This window comes from Lacerta agilis, chromosome 1, assembly GCF_009819535.1.
Source record: "Lacerta agilis isolate rLacAgi1 chromosome 1, rLacAgi1.pri, whole genome shotgun sequence".
NCBI classification, from domain to species: Eukaryota; Metazoa; Chordata; class Lepidosauria; order Squamata; family Lacertidae; genus Lacerta; species Lacerta agilis.
The window spans coordinates 109,966,984-109,982,447 of NC_046312.1; the positions used below are offsets into that span (position 1 = coordinate 109,966,984).

General features: G+C 42.7%; 1 protein-coding gene across 2 annotated transcripts in view; it reads left to right on the plus strand.

Annotated features, from left to right (window-relative positions):
* Positions 1–2,865, plus strand: part of FRZB (frizzled related protein) — a 31,614-nt gene extending 28,749 nt beyond the window's left edge. For both annotated transcript variants that reach the window (XM_033166927.1, XM_033166917.1), the window contains one exon: positions 2,601–2,865. In XM_033166927.1, coding sequence (XP_033022818.1) covers positions 2,601–2,711 — 111 coding nt within the window. In that variant the 3' untranslated portion in view covers positions 2,712–2,865. The remainder of the gene's footprint in view (positions 1–2,600) is intronic.
* The last annotated feature ends 12,599 nt before the right edge of the window (positions 2,866–15,464 follow it).

Here is a 15,464-nt window from a genome sequence, read left to right on the forward strand (position 1 = left end):
GTAATTATTCATTGTAATTGTTAAGAGTGAATTTCTGTTTCATCATTACTTGCTGATATTTAATTTTATTGTATTCTAATGAATTGCTTTTTTGAATATTACTTTAATTGATAGAAGTTGTTTATTTTAAAGTTACATTTTTTTATTATGACTCGTCTTGTACTGGGTCAGATTGTTATAAGGTGCGTGATCTTCATTGCACATTTTGTTGCTGCTTCTTCGTCAGATGCAGAGCGAAGCATACAGTACAAAATACGGCCTCTGTTTTTGCATCACAAACTGTCCATCTTCTTAAATTATTAGAAGCCACCTTTGGTTCAAAATAGTGGGAACCAACTTGATGCAGTTAATTAAAACTGCAGCTGTTGCTGTTGTTTTGCATTACACCACAGGCGGGAATGGACTCCAGCTCCTCTATCCCTGTGCTAGCTGGGGGAGGATAGAAGCTGGAGTCCAACCACATCTGAAGGCCATGGATAGCATGGCCAAACCAAGTGAATATGAGTTCCAATTTAGAGTGAAAATAAAACAAAAGGCTGAATGTATATATATCTATATCTATAATATCTATATCTCTTATATCTGCAATATTGTCACTTTGGCAAGTTTTTTGGTGCATTTGACTGCAGCTGCATTTAAATTATTTTGTTGCTAATTTTATGGTTATCTCTTGTATACATTGCTGCTTTTATTATGTCCTACTTTTCTTGTAAGCCACCTTACACTGAATAGGTAATGTACACTTATTTCAAATAACTCAAACAACTGCCCTTCTTTCAGTCCTATCCTGCCCGACAGTACCCCTCCGCAAAGGATGTTTATACTATAAAAAATCCAGGGGCAGTTTTAGCACAAACTTTTTCCAAACCAAGATTCCAACAAAACATTATACTCACCATGGTGATAAATATCTTCATGGTGTTTCCTCACCCACTCAGTATAACAAGGAACAGTTCTCAGTGCATGATTTGTCCCACAAACTGCAACACAAGAGAAACCCTGACTCATTTCTCCCAAGTCTTTTTTTGTTTTTCAGCGGCTCTTGCCTCATTCCTTTGCGGGGAGCATCTGTGGTGGGGTGGTCAACAATGATTAAGGAAGGGTGCTGTGTTCACCCAGAACACCAAGCCATAGTTGAAGCAAACCGAGGTTTATAAAGTCAACAACAAATCATGATTTCAGATTGTGGCTTCTTGGTAGTAAGTAAAATTTATTACGGCCATTGGCCCATATCAAGAACAAATCAGACAAGTGAACGAAACATAGAATTTAAAACAACTCGACATAAGACAATTAAAAAAAACACGAGGCAGCAGCTGCTGCAATTTAACAATATCAAATCTAAGCAACCCATCAAGAACAACATTTTACCTCAATTTAGTTAATACATATACAGCATAGGGATTCAGCTAAAACTTAATTTAACAGTTGATTAATAACTTAATTTCCTCTTAATGATACTTGGTATTAGTTAAAGTATCGAAACTATGCAGTGACCCATTTCTCTTTTTCTGGGATAGGACATTTATCAAAAATCTAGTGACTGTAAGAGATCTACTCGGTTCCTCGTCGTTCAATAAATGAATTAATTTAGCCTCCTGGGTTCCGTCAGCTTGTCCTATCAGAAGGGGGGACAGAAATCTAGACCGGGCTGCCGAATAAGCTGGGCAGGAAAAAAGTATATGCTGTAGCAAATAAAGCACAGTGAAGCAGCTGGTCAGGATTCATACTAAGCCACAGTTTAATAAAGCATAGCTTAATAACTTATGTTTTAGTGTTCTGTGCAAACCCAGAACATTATGTGATGGCCCCTAACTAACCAATTGCTTGGTGGAGAATCATTCTGGGCAGATTTTCATCAAAAGATAAATGTGACGCCCACCCATCTGCAACTATAAAAATATGCACTCATATTATGTTTATATAAGCAAAAGTATAGGTGAGATCTATTCTCACTGTTTTTAAAACAGTTGTTTCAGTACTGAGAACCCACAGGGTTGCTCTTCCACTTTTACAATGTGGAGCCAGAATGCCATGTGCTAGACCAGAAATGGAGGAGAGACAGTAGATAGACATATTCTCACTGTGATGCCTCTTTTAATTAAAAATGAAATATCAAAGCAGTTCACCTTCACACAGAGATATAAAAGATTTTTGTTAGCACTTAAGCATAGTCTGAATTGTTTTTATTCAAAAGATGAGAAGCAGCACATATTTTTTGAGTGGAGAGTGAAAATGCAGCTGCATTTGTTTTAGAGAGGAGTTCTTCCTTTTTTGTTTTACTATAGAATTTTGATTTTAAAGGGAAAGTCGGACATTATTTGGTAGAACTAGTATTGACGTAAATGCTGACATAGCAATGCGTGGAGGCGGCCAACATTTCCAAAAGTAGGCATGTATGTTTCCTTGGAGATCAAAATATTAATAGGGATGTTACGCCTTTGTAAGGGATACAGCAATAAAACAGAGTTTATTGAAAAAGAGGGAGGGATCAAGCTCGAACAAACTCTTAGAAGGAGGCGAAACCTGCAACAGGACCTCCCCCATGAGCTTTGTAGCAATGTTTTTAAAATAGATGTTTGTTTGTTCTTATCTTTCAGCGCTGGGATCAGAAACTCCGCCATCCTGGGAAGGGCAGAAACGAACCTGGACAAAGCGATTCTGCTCAGAAATCCAGCAGAAGCACCAACCCACGGCAAAGGCACAACTAGATGCAAAAATGTCACGCGTCAGGAAAAAAAAAATAACGATCCACGGACTTCTATAAATTAAAAGACTTGCCTTGTTGGAGCAGCAAAGAAGAAATTGCACTATTGCACGTTGTATTCTATTGTTTACTATGAGACGATGTTGTAGCCCAGATTAGTTTTATCTTCTTCTTGTGTTTTCTGGCCCCTTGTATTTGTAGGAGTATAGACACGCAGAATTATTTTTTTGGTATATTATCCTCACAAATATCTGTGGACCATTTCTATGAGAGTGTTGTTGTTGTTTTTAAACAAAATGGCAAATGTGACACGGTTAGCATATATGCAATATTCAAGTTGCCCCATTCTGTTCAGCAGAGGGACTTGATGCGTTCATGCATTGTCTTCTCTGCATAAACCATGGGTGGGTCACTGCAGAGGTCTGGAATGGAAACAGTGACACAGGGTTGGGTCAGATCACCTTCTCTGTAGGCAAAAGCTATGTGCAGTGAAGGGGTGAGATTGTGCCTTATATGCCTTCTCACCAGGCGCACTGGTTAGACGCCCCAGATTGCTGCAAATTATTTACATAGGGCTTATGTGTCTAAATTTCAGTATGTGCAGGCCCCAAGTGTATATCATTCCAGGCTGGGGAAGCAACTGTGTGATTCAGTCCTTTGTGCCACTGAGATCTGGGCCGGAGGGTGCATTTTAGTTCCCCCTACCACGCTCAGCGCCTATATTTGGGAGTCGGCGAAATCATCTGAACTGGGTCACAGTCACACACAGACATTCAGATCCTGAAATTTCCTGTGTTTGAAAGACAAAAGTGCTTGGGAATTACGGGGGTTAACAGTCAAAATTTCAAAAGGGAAGACAAGATGATTTGCAAGTTTAGCAAAGTGGGCTAAAGAACGTTGGACCAAGCATGGCATAACATTTCCTGCGTTTTGTAATTAATCTGAGCAAGGCGGAGGTTCTGTTACCCGTTAAGAGTTCACCCTCCCACCCCCTCGACCTGCTAAAACCCTTGTTGGCAGTATGGAAAAGAAGGATTATACAAAGAGATTATACCAAGAGCTCCGTACCTATTGGAGTAGGCCTGTTAAATGTCGATTCCTCTTCAATAAACCACTCACATTAAGTCTAGCTTTAAAACGTTAACCATGACAAATGCCGCACAGAGGACTCGTTTCTGAATGTCTTAATCCTTGTGGGAAACGTTTATAGAATTGTGAAGTCTTGCCAGAAGTTATGTTAAACTTGCTCCCCCCTGCCCCTTCTTTTGTTGTGGAGCCACAGGAGTAGACTATCTTCACCAGGCCTCCTTTTGGGCAGAATCCTGCACTGTGTCATTTCCACATTGTCGTTCTGATTGTGTTTCAGTGGCTCCATTCAACAGCAGCGTTCAATGGTCAGCACTGGAGATGCATAACTGAATAACGGCCGCTGCTATGAACATTACGGCCAAGCACCATGCTACGTTTCTCATTGAACAGAGACTTTATCCTGACTTTCGTCTGTCCCCACCCCCCTTTGCAGGAAACGTACATTTTAATAGCTTTTTGACATATTTCAATTCTGATCATCACAGCCTTTAAGCTTTCCGTAATGGTGCCAATAGTTGGAAATATGTAATTCTGCCTCTTCCTATTATTATTGTTATTATTTTTATATTAAAGTATGGAAATATCAGTAGAATACTGAACTAAAACAAAACAAATATTTTAGCAGAAAATAAAAACATTTATGTTACAAAACTGTCAGCCTTCTCACTAATAGCGACGGTACCTTCTGCTGGAAATGAATTCTCTGAAGGGTACTTGAAGTGGCGTAGGAACCCCCACCAATGCCTGGTGCGGACCAAAGTTGAGCATTATTTAGGGGAGCTGCCAATATTCTGTAGCTGGCATTTTGAGAGATTGACAGTGGCTCCGCCCCCTGCAATGACCAACACGCCCAGCAACCAGCATGCCGACCTCCAGCTTGCCTGCCACCTGAAAGCCCACCCCACAATGCCCAGCAGCTACTGTGCCACCCAACAGCCTCCCCCCCCAGCACCCGGTGCACCCGCCCCCAGCTAGCTACGCTACCGGGTAGTTGTGCTGCTCTGTTGCAGCAAGAAACAAGCCAACCCCAAGGAGTCTTGTGGCGTCACAGGCCTCTCTGCCCCTTGAGTCTCTTCTGAGGCCACACCCACTTCCCACTGGCCATGCCCCTCACCGACATTGTTTTGTGCCCTCCTTGAATGTTTATGCCTGGCTGGAACATGTCCGCGAACTCTTGATAATTCGTTTCGCTTCCCGGGACTCATTATTTACCAGTGGAATAGCAGTAGGCGGTAGAGCTTGGAAGGGCCACATCCAAGCGCTAGCCCAGGCTTGGCCCTCCAGATGTTTTGGGACTACATCTCCCATCATCCCTAGCTAACAGGACCAGTGGTCAGGGATGATGGGAATTGTAGTCCTAAAACATATGGAGGGCCAAGTTTGCCTATGCCTGGTCTAGCCATTCAGAACAGACCCAACTCAGGGCTCTTCAGGTGATGGTGGTGGGTGGGGGAGAATGAGCATGTTCAAGTATCTTCCTGGGATGCTACTGAAACAGAAAAGAAGAGGAAAGGAAGCTCTTCTCTAGTCCTGTTATCTGTCCCTCACTTGCTGCCAAACTCTTCTGGGGACCATCGCACCACAGCTGATGAAGGAGGACAGAGGATAACCACTCTATAGAGGAACCACAGCTGCTTTTCCATCAGACTTCAAAAGGGTAATAAGTCAGGTGTCCCAGACAAGAAGATTTATTGCCTTACATGTCTAACCCAATTTTCTCCCATCATGGAAGCCAAATGATGGTTCCTCGGGGGTTGCTGGTACTCCGTGGCACATTGTCTCTAACATGGAGCTTGCATATAATACACCTGCTGGATCAGGTCATGTCCCCACCTAGCAAGGCTCATCCAGGCCTCAATACTATACTGAGAAGACTCGCTGAGGATTTTTCAGGACATATGCTACTGTCCTATTCTACGGCTTTCAGTTCAGGGCTTCTTTCAGACATGGGTTCCTTTTCTCTATAGAACAGGTCTGTGAGAACATCGTTCATATATGGACACCCCCATCCCCCGATATATCTTAAAACTTGTGTGGCTGTGGGGAAACAAAAAATATGTTACGACAAATGCAGATGGGCTGAATCAGCTGATAAAAATGCATGCGACAGCCAACTTGGACCATACGTCAGTGAACTGTGGAAACAGTGATATTTTGTCATATAGCACAGACCCAGAGACATGGGTGTGATTGGGTCCAGTGGGACGCAGAAGATGCCTGATTAAGACCACAACCTTTCCCCACATCTGGTTACAATTACTTCAGGGAGCAAATATGCAACGAGAGTCTCTGTGGATAACGAGCAGGATGCTGGTTTTGCATCAACGATAAATTCCCATTACCGTATATCCCTTTGGGTAAAATAGCACGAGGACGAAGGCCTTTATGGTTGACATCCCAAATCATGGCCTTATTATTGGGTTTGCAACATCCAGAGAGACTGCCCTACATATGCTCAGACCACCCATTTGTGTTCAGACCACCTGTGCTTGGGTGAGTGGGAACAGCTGCATATCTTTCAAAAGTTGTGCATATCCCGTACTTTTAAAAAGCCACTCCCCACCCATGAAAGAATCCTGGGAGCTGTAGCCACCCCCCTCACAAAGCAGTGCGCCAAACAGATTCTGGGCGCTGGGTTTTATAAAGCAAAAATGTGGAGACTACAGATGTTGCTGGATGGCCAGGGATTATGGGAGTTGTAGTTCAGCAACATCTGGAAAGCTGGAGGTTTCCCACACACAGCATAATGACTTTGGCCACGGCCTTCCCTTCCTCATACAGAATTCTCACTCTTTTTTCAGTTCAGCACAAGATGGCTGTTTCATTTCACAGGGAGATTTTTTATGTCGTTCCAAATGCAGATCTCTTCATCGTAGTGCTCTTTGTTTTCCAGCAATTGAAAACCCCGACCCCAAGGAGATTGGACTCTTTCCTGCAGGCTGCTTGTGTTTTGTTTTGTTTTCACTTTTTTTGTAATTTAGGGATATATCCTTAGAAATGCCTGTTACAAACAGCCTCTATCGCGAAGCAGCCAATTAGTCCCAAATGCCTTCAGTTGCACTTTTGAAACCCCGTGATCAGGAACGGGAAATGACTTCTAATAATGAGGATTACCCCAAGCTTGAAAGTTTATACATACCACTCTCATCAAGCCACAGCATCTGGATTTTAAATATGTTTGGAGCATGCCTTAAACATTTAGAGAGCCGTCTATTTTTAAAACAATGTTCCTATTGTTGGCTTGGGCAGGCATAAGCTAGGCTGCCATTTCTGCAAGCCTGTAAAAAGGGGAATGGATAAGGGAATGATGACATGGCTGGGGCTGCTCCTATATAGTCACGAAATTAGAAGACGCCTGTTTCTTGAGAGAAAAGCAATGGCAAACCTAGACAGCATCTTAAAAAGCAAAGACATCACCTTGCCGACAAAGGTCCGTATAGTTAAAGTTATGGTTTTCCCAGTAGTAATGTACGGAAGTGAGAGCTGGACCATCAAGAAGGCTGATCACCGAAGAATTAATGCTTTTGAATTATGGAGCTGGAGGAGACTCTTGAGAGTCCCATGGACTGCAAGAAGATCAAACCTATCCATTCTTAAAGAAATCAGCCCTGAGTGCTCACTAGTAGGACAGATGCTGAAGTTGAGGCTCCAGTACTTTGGCCACCCCATGAGAAGAGAAGACTCCCTAGAAAAGACCCTGATGTTGGGAAAGATGGAGGGCACAAGGAGAAGGGGACGACAGAGGATGAGATGGTTGGACAGTGTTCTCGAAGCTACTAGCATGAGTTTGGCCAAACTGCGAGAGGCAGTGAAGGATAGGCGTGCCTGGCGTGCTCTGGTCCATGGGGTCACGAAGAGTCGGACACGACTGAACAACAACAAATGCATATATAGCTAATTTATGCCATGGAATGGGGAACTTGTGTCTCTTCAGAAGTTGTTGGACGCCAGCTCTCATCAGCCCCAATGACCAGGGATGATGGGGCATTGTAATCTATCATCTGGATGACTATTCATGTCAAAAAGTCAAAAAGTATAGGGGCTAGTATGCAGCCCTGTTTCACACCTTTTGATGTCTTGAACGCCTCCGACAGGCATCCTCTCGCACCCGCTCTAACTCTTGGTTCAGTGCCACGATATACTTCCCGGATTAATAATAATAGTCGATATTGGCATTTGAGAGTCTGTTGTGGTTGATTGAGTCGAAAGCTGCTGATAGGTCAAGGAAGGCAGCAAAAAGTTTGCATTTCTTTTGACTGGTACATTTGTTCATAATGTGAGGCAACGTAAAAGCATTGGTCAGTGCTGCTATATCCAGTTTTAAACTATTGGATGTGAAAGGACCATTCAAAAAAGCACTATACAAATGTTTTCCTCACTTTATATATCCCACCCGCCCTCCGAGGTCCTCAGGTTGGCATACATGGATGGATATAACCCATCCCATTGTATCATCGCAATGACCTGAGGTGAAAAAGAGAAGAAGAGAGGGGGTGGTGGTTTAAGGTCACCCAGTGTCAAGGCTTCGGGGAAGCTTATCCTCCTCTGGCTGCAGCAAGAGCAGAGAAAACAAGGTAGAGTAGAGTCCTTTTTAATGAGTTTTATTCAATCCTAATAAGCGAGAGACAAAAGAACGCAACAAGCCTTAACAATGGGCTCCTCCTCCCTCCTTCCTAGCAATAGCATCTTCCCTTACAGTGGCCACTCGTGGTCAAATGTCTTTTGAGTCCTTCATTCCTGCATTCTTAACAAACGTCACGTTCTGGGAGAAGGGGGATCAGAAATATTTTCCAGTGACGTGTCATGTGGCTGCCCTACCACAGTTCTCCCCTCTTTCTTCTAACACTTCCCAACTTTTCTGTTCGTCTCTCTCTGAGCTGTGACTTTCCTCAACCCCCTCCCTGATACCCTGCTGTCAATCAAGGCTGTCTCCCTCTTCTCCTGCAGCGTCAGGAGAAGTGTGTGGCTGTGGGTGATCTCCACCATTCCTCCTCCTCCACCTCGCCCTCTTGAACCCAATTCCTGACACTCAGTGACTGCCATGGTCCAATCAAGGATTTGAACTGGGGGTCTCTACAGTCTTGTGCCTGGTCCTCCAACCATTATGTCACACTTGCTCTGCAGTAAATACTAAATGTTGTTATATGCCAAATTTGTTACTAAAATTGCACCTTCCAATTCCTATTACCTCTAGGTTTCTTCGAACCACAGGATCTGCTTGACTTTACGAAGCTAATGGGTTACTCCCATCAATAACCATATGCAGAAGAGACTCGCTTATTTCAGTAGGTCTACTCTAAGTATGACTTAGCTATTGGCCTATGAAAATGTACTGCGCTCTGGCACCCAAGTCTCTTCCTCTGGATCACAACCGTAACTGCAGTATCAAAGCTCAAAAAACATTCAAGAGGAGAGTAAGGGGGAAACGGTCAGCAGCAGAAAACTGCACCTAAAACCTCGAAGCTAATTAAAGTTCTTGTCCAAGGCTGAACAAGCAAAGCAGCTGCTGGAGTTCAGGTTGCCTACCATTAAGTGCTACCAGCTGAGACTAATTATGAGGCCTCCCAAAGGTAAGTTAAAACCACATAGAAATCATGTTAATTAGGGTAAAATTTATCTAAAGTGGCAGGAGCAGAATTTACTGACTGCAACAGCACTTGATGATATCAGTTTACATTATAATGGTAGGTCCGTACTGATGAAGTTCAGCGTGCTCGGAGCTTTCTGTTATGCTTGGAGCACAATTTAAGAGTCTCTAATCTCAGGTCTTTAAAAAGTAAGAATTTGTCTAAATTGCAAACATTTCCTCAGTGCTGTGTCATGCTAAATGCCAAATGTTGTATTTTAATGAGCCTTCAGGAATTGGTTGACTCTTATGTAATCTCTTTTTTATTCTATACAGCAAAGAGTTTTGTCCTCGTAGCCCTGCTTAGCTTCCAGCTATACCTATCTGCAAATGTTTTCGATATCTGCAAATGACTCACTCTGGAGTTGTGCCATGAGCTTCTATGGAACTTCAGGAAAGCTATTCCGTATGTAGTAAATGCTTGAAGATTACATCCGTAGATGACAAGGGCCTGTCTGTCTTTTAGATATACTCTCTCTCTGTGTGTGTATTGCTCTCCACATATAAGGATTTATTATTTTCTGTCACAGCAGCAATAATAGAGCTTGCAAAGATAAAAATATAAAAAATCTGATTACACAATTCCTGGTTGTACAAAATGTGGGTTCTCTTTGTTATGAGGACACACTTCCATCAGATCAAAGAAACCACGGGCCTTGCTTATCCTGAAGACTTCATTCCAAGTGGGAAAACTAGATAATAATGATTATTTATTCAATTCATATGTCCCGGATGGCATCCGTCTTCCTAGCTGGTCTGTCATGGTAATTAAACCTTAGTTGTTTCCACGCACGAAACCAATCAGAACACTTGCTTAGCAATCCAACCATGGTTAGTAAACTAAGGACAAACCTTGGCTACAGATGGTATGTGTGGGGGTTTGTTGTGGAAAAAGCCATGATCTCTGCTTCAGATGTAATGCTAAGGCAAGAATTTTGTTGCCTCTGTTGGGAGGGGCAATGAAGGCAGGCATGCCAAGTGGTGGGGGCTTAGGGTTCTTCAGCCCCCCAAACTTTTTCAAGGAAGGGGCTGGGCTCCCCCAAAATCCTGTGGCCCCACTCCGCCTTCTCCTCCCTGCCCGATGTCCCCATTCCCCACCTGGCGGATGACCACCGGCATCATGCCAGCAGGATGCCTGCATATCCCGGTCCGGCGCACAAGAGACACGTGGGGGCGGGACGCATCACAAGGCATATAATGTGACGCATCATGTGATGTGCCCCCGCAATGTGGGGGGCAAGTCAGCGCCCTTGAATGCAGGTACGCAAAGATCTTACACAGCAAACTGTGGTTTGCAGTTTACTGTGATATGCAGACATAGCCAATATAGTAAATGCATGATCACTTTTCCATATTTCAGAGCTCAGTCTCTTCTACACTGAACATGCTCACATTTATTTGGGTGCCAGGAGTGGAAACCCACCCTTCCCTCTGCTCTAAACAGAGGAGAGGTGCAAACAGCTCTCCATAACCAAACTTGGCAGTGGCTGATATTGGTGCTTCCCTAGGACTGCTGAAAGGTGGTGCCTTGTCCTGGATATTAGGCAAGTCCTGGTTTCAGCTTTTTGAAATATGGCAACCCTATGCTTCCCCCCTCACCTTGGTGGGATAATTGATAGAGGGGGCATGCCCACACAATCTTGTCGCCCTGCCTCATATTCTGCTTTTCAAGATGTGGCAGCCATTTTGTGATACGCCACACCCCTGAAGCAGCCATTTTGTGATGGTGCTCACAGCACTTCCTTAAAATTTCAAATATCTCCGCTGGTCCCAAAAGGTTGGCTATACACTATAGGTGCAGTCATAATGGCAAGAAGTAAAAAAAAACAAATTTGTAACACATTAAAAATGGGGGTGGGGGAAGGAATCTCACAGTCAAGTCTTGTTCAGTTAACGTGCCATGTGGTTTGGTGAATGCTTCTGTAGCAGGAGGAGGATTTTGATACACCTGACCCAGGGCAGCAAATCAAAACCTTTGAGCCAGTTTGAGCAGTTTCTGTCCATGTTGCGTCTTTCTCCTTCCAAGTGTTGGTGCACTTACAAGCCAGGATGCAGGATTAAAAAAAGCCTGACCTCTATGCCCTCAAAGTATCACAGGAAGAGCTTTCTAATTTGGGTGAATTGCCAAGAAAGAGGATAAAGATTTGCATGAAATTTGCACATCCTAATTTACATATATAGATGTCCATTTAGAAAAGATTATTGTTCTGGAAACAAAAAATACATCTCACCCTAGTGGAGAAGAAAGGGAGGAGACCTGTGTGCCTGTTCAGGCTCCTAACTCACCAGACTTTGACCAGACAACCCTTCTGTAAGGTAGGACACATGCCCACCCTAGTTTTATTTGCACTAGCAAGTTATGCTGGCATACTAATTTCATCAATTGCGGGTGACTTAATGGGTTTTAAATAAGGAATTAAAACCTGGTTTTGGTGAAGGAAGTCAACACAACTGTGCTATTTAAAACTTCAGTGGTCCACATGATGCTTGCAAACCATTTCAAAACCAGCCCTTGCACTGCATTGTTGTTTGCAACCAAGGCAAAACGTGATGAACAAATGTTAATAAAAACTGTCCTCCTCCTGTACCTGTTTTTGTTGGAAATGCATCAGATGCCTGACTTCAGCAGCACATCTGACTAGAACATCTGCCCCAGGAGTTTGGCTTTGGAGAGCATTTGTTCTTGCACAGAAGGAAGCCTTGGATTTCTTTGGCTGGAAAGCCTGTTGGAGAGGACTGTATTCATTCCTGGATTTCTGCACAGTCTTTGCCTTGAAACGAGCTTCTAAGACAACAGCAATTGCAATGTTTTGGTTGGTTATCTTAACTCTAGAGAAAGCATCAAACACCTCAGTCAGTTCTTTTTAAAGAACATTTTGCTTCTGCTTCCTGAGCAGAATATTTGTGTTTATTTTCACGTTTCCGCTGCCACAGGGATCTGTTTTGGATCTGGATAACTTATGATTCTCTGTCTGTCTGTCTCTCTCTGTGATATAGGAGCAATGGCATTCAGGTTTGCTGGTGTGTTTAAGCTGCACCCTGCCATGCTTAACCCGTATGCTTGTAAATAGACTCAAATATGACAAAAATGCCAAAGTCCTGCAGTAACCACCTTTTGAAGGAAACCCAACCGAGATAATTGTTGTCCAATCTGGAGAAGTTGGCTGAGCATAACAGCACAACATTTATTATTATTTCTCCTTATTGCACATTCCCATGTTGACTATAGGAGCTATTATAAACGAATATGGTTCTGGTCCAGTCACCAAGAGACAACTGTTCCATTTGAAATTGACTTGTCTCTTCAGCTAGGGAAACTAAAAATAAAAGATTGAATGGGAATCTAATGTAGACATCATTTAACACTGGTTTGCTTTTTTTGGATGCTAGTTGCTTGTTTAGAGTTTGTTTAGAGGTTCAGAAAATGGAATTTAAAGGTCTTTAACCCAGAACCACAACATGAAAGCTGAAGAGGAGAACGATGTACTGGATGAAACCATTTATTACCGTAGTATAAAAGTTCAAGAGGTAATTAGACTGCAGTTGAAACTGACACAGCAGCATCTACAGCTGTGATATTTTCAAAAGGAATACTGTGTTCCGATCCTATTCACTCCAGTGTTCTTGCATCTGCTAAAGGGAAGAACCAGAAGGTTTAGTAACTCCCTGTGTTACTAAACTATAATTCTGATGTTCTTACCTTTAAGGGGGGGGAACAGCTGGTGATTCAGTAACAGAAATGTATTCATAGCTGAGCTAATTACTCTGGGCACTTGAACATGCAGGCTTCACCAAATAATCGTGGTTTATGGAAGTGTCTCCCTGATGAAAAATAAAACCTGTTCTCCACAGGTGCAGAATAATTCTTACATAAACACACAGGAAAAACTGTAGCCGCTCATAAAAGTGAGTGGTTGCAAAGTATATCTACCTTCAAGAAAACCCAAAACAATATTCTAGATGCCCAGTCTTTAGGGAGAGGAAGGTCATTATTCCAAATTCCCAGCATGAGATTTTCAAATAAAAATTGGGGGCAGTATAGTGCAGATACTAATACAGAAAAACAATTCAGGACTTTGGCAAGTGCCAACATTGGTGGGCGGGTGTGTGTTACATTAGGTTGGCTTCTAGAGATGATATACAGGTGAAACTCAAAAAATTAGAATATCGTGGAAAGGTTCGTTTCTTTTAGTAATTCAACTTAAAAGGTGAAACTAATATGAGATAGACTCATGACATGCAAAGCGAGATATGTCAAGCCTTTATTTGTTATAATTGTGATGATTATGGCGTACAGCTGATGAGAACCCCAAATCAACAATTTCAACTTTGGGGTTTTCACCAGCTGTACGCCATAATCATCACAATTATAACAAACAAAGGCTTGACATCTCTCGCTTTGCATGTCATGAGTGTATCTCATATATTAAACTCCAGTAGCTAATGAAAACATTTGCTTACATAAATGGACTTTTCCACAATATTCTAATTTTTCGAGTTTCACCTGTATAATGAAGTCATACTCAGGACTTCTGTTTCAGTGTATCTGAAGAAGTGTGCATGCACACGAAAGCTCATAACAAGAACAAACTTAGTTGGTCTCTAAGGTGCTACTGGAAGGATTTTTTTATTTTTTATTTTGTTCATACTTGGGAGCAGACCCATTGAAATCAATGAAACAGGAGCGAAGGTCTGCTCATAAGTGCTCTCTCTAGAGGAGAAAAGAGCAATATTTTTTTCCCAGAATCTACCGTCTCTCGCCCTAGCCCATCCTTGGTTTGCACTGGAGGGTTGGCACATCCCCTAGAACTGCATGGCTCTCCATCCTTTCTGCAAACAGAAAGGTAATTCTGGATCCATTCCAATGTATTTGTTACTTATCAAGTCCACCCCCCCCCCACACCAACCTCACACGGACAATCTAGTGAGAAAACTTCGAAGACTAGCACATTTTTCATGGCACAAACTTTTCACAGGCGCAGTCATCAAATGGACTGTGAAAAATTCTGCCATAATAAGTGCATCTAGTCTTTAATTTGCTTTGGCACTTTCATTACTGACCAGAACAATGTTCAGAAGGCACTTGGAATACTGAAAATAGAGAAATGAAGAAAGCCAGTAGTTACGCTTTACAACTCTGTTTAAAGGGCTGGGAGCAGGCTGGTATCCAAACAGATGAAGCCGGTTGCTAGAAACTGCAAGAGCATCATCTGGTTGGCCGCTGTGAGAACAGGATGCTAAACTAGCTGGGCTCTCTGACTTCATCCAGCAGTTTCTTCTTATGTTTATGCCTCCAACAGTGGCTTGAGTGCCCCGCTTTAAAATCAAACAACATTTCCTGTGACACAAACTGGAAAATAAAACAAAATGTACTTTTAATTCTGTGGAAAATCGCGATGGTGCAACTCAGCATCTTATCTGCTTGGATGTGGGAGAAGCCTGCGTTTTATAATCATGTTTACCCGGAAGTGAGTCCGACTGAAATCAACTTAAGTAGTGGGACAGGAGAGCTGGAAAAAAAAAACTCATTTACCAGAAGTAAAGTATTGAGCGTCAACTCTGGGAGTGTAGACTTGATTCTGTCCACACTAAGCCTATTAGAGCAAAATATACATCAGGAAGTTTAGTTTGGTCAGAATCAAGTGCACACTTCCAGAGTTAACGCTAAATACCGTACTTTTCCGTGTATAACACGTCCCCTATTTTGGGGGACTCGAAATTAAGAAAATGGTGAGGGGGTGTTCCCCGAAATTGTTGAGCTTTATTGGGGGAGGATTGCCAACAGTCGTTGAGCTTTCTTTGACCGGGGGGGGGGGCAGAGTTGTTCAGCTTTTTTTCATCACCGAAAAAAAGCAGCAAATCACCTGCCCAATTGCCACACCAACAGCCAATCAACAACAGCCCTTGCAGCAGCCACCAATAACAATCTCCAACTCACGGCAGCAACCAATCCCACGGCCCCACAACCCACCACCCATGTATAAGACGACCCCTAATTTTGAACATGATTTTTAAATTAAAAAAAAAAATAGTCACAAACAC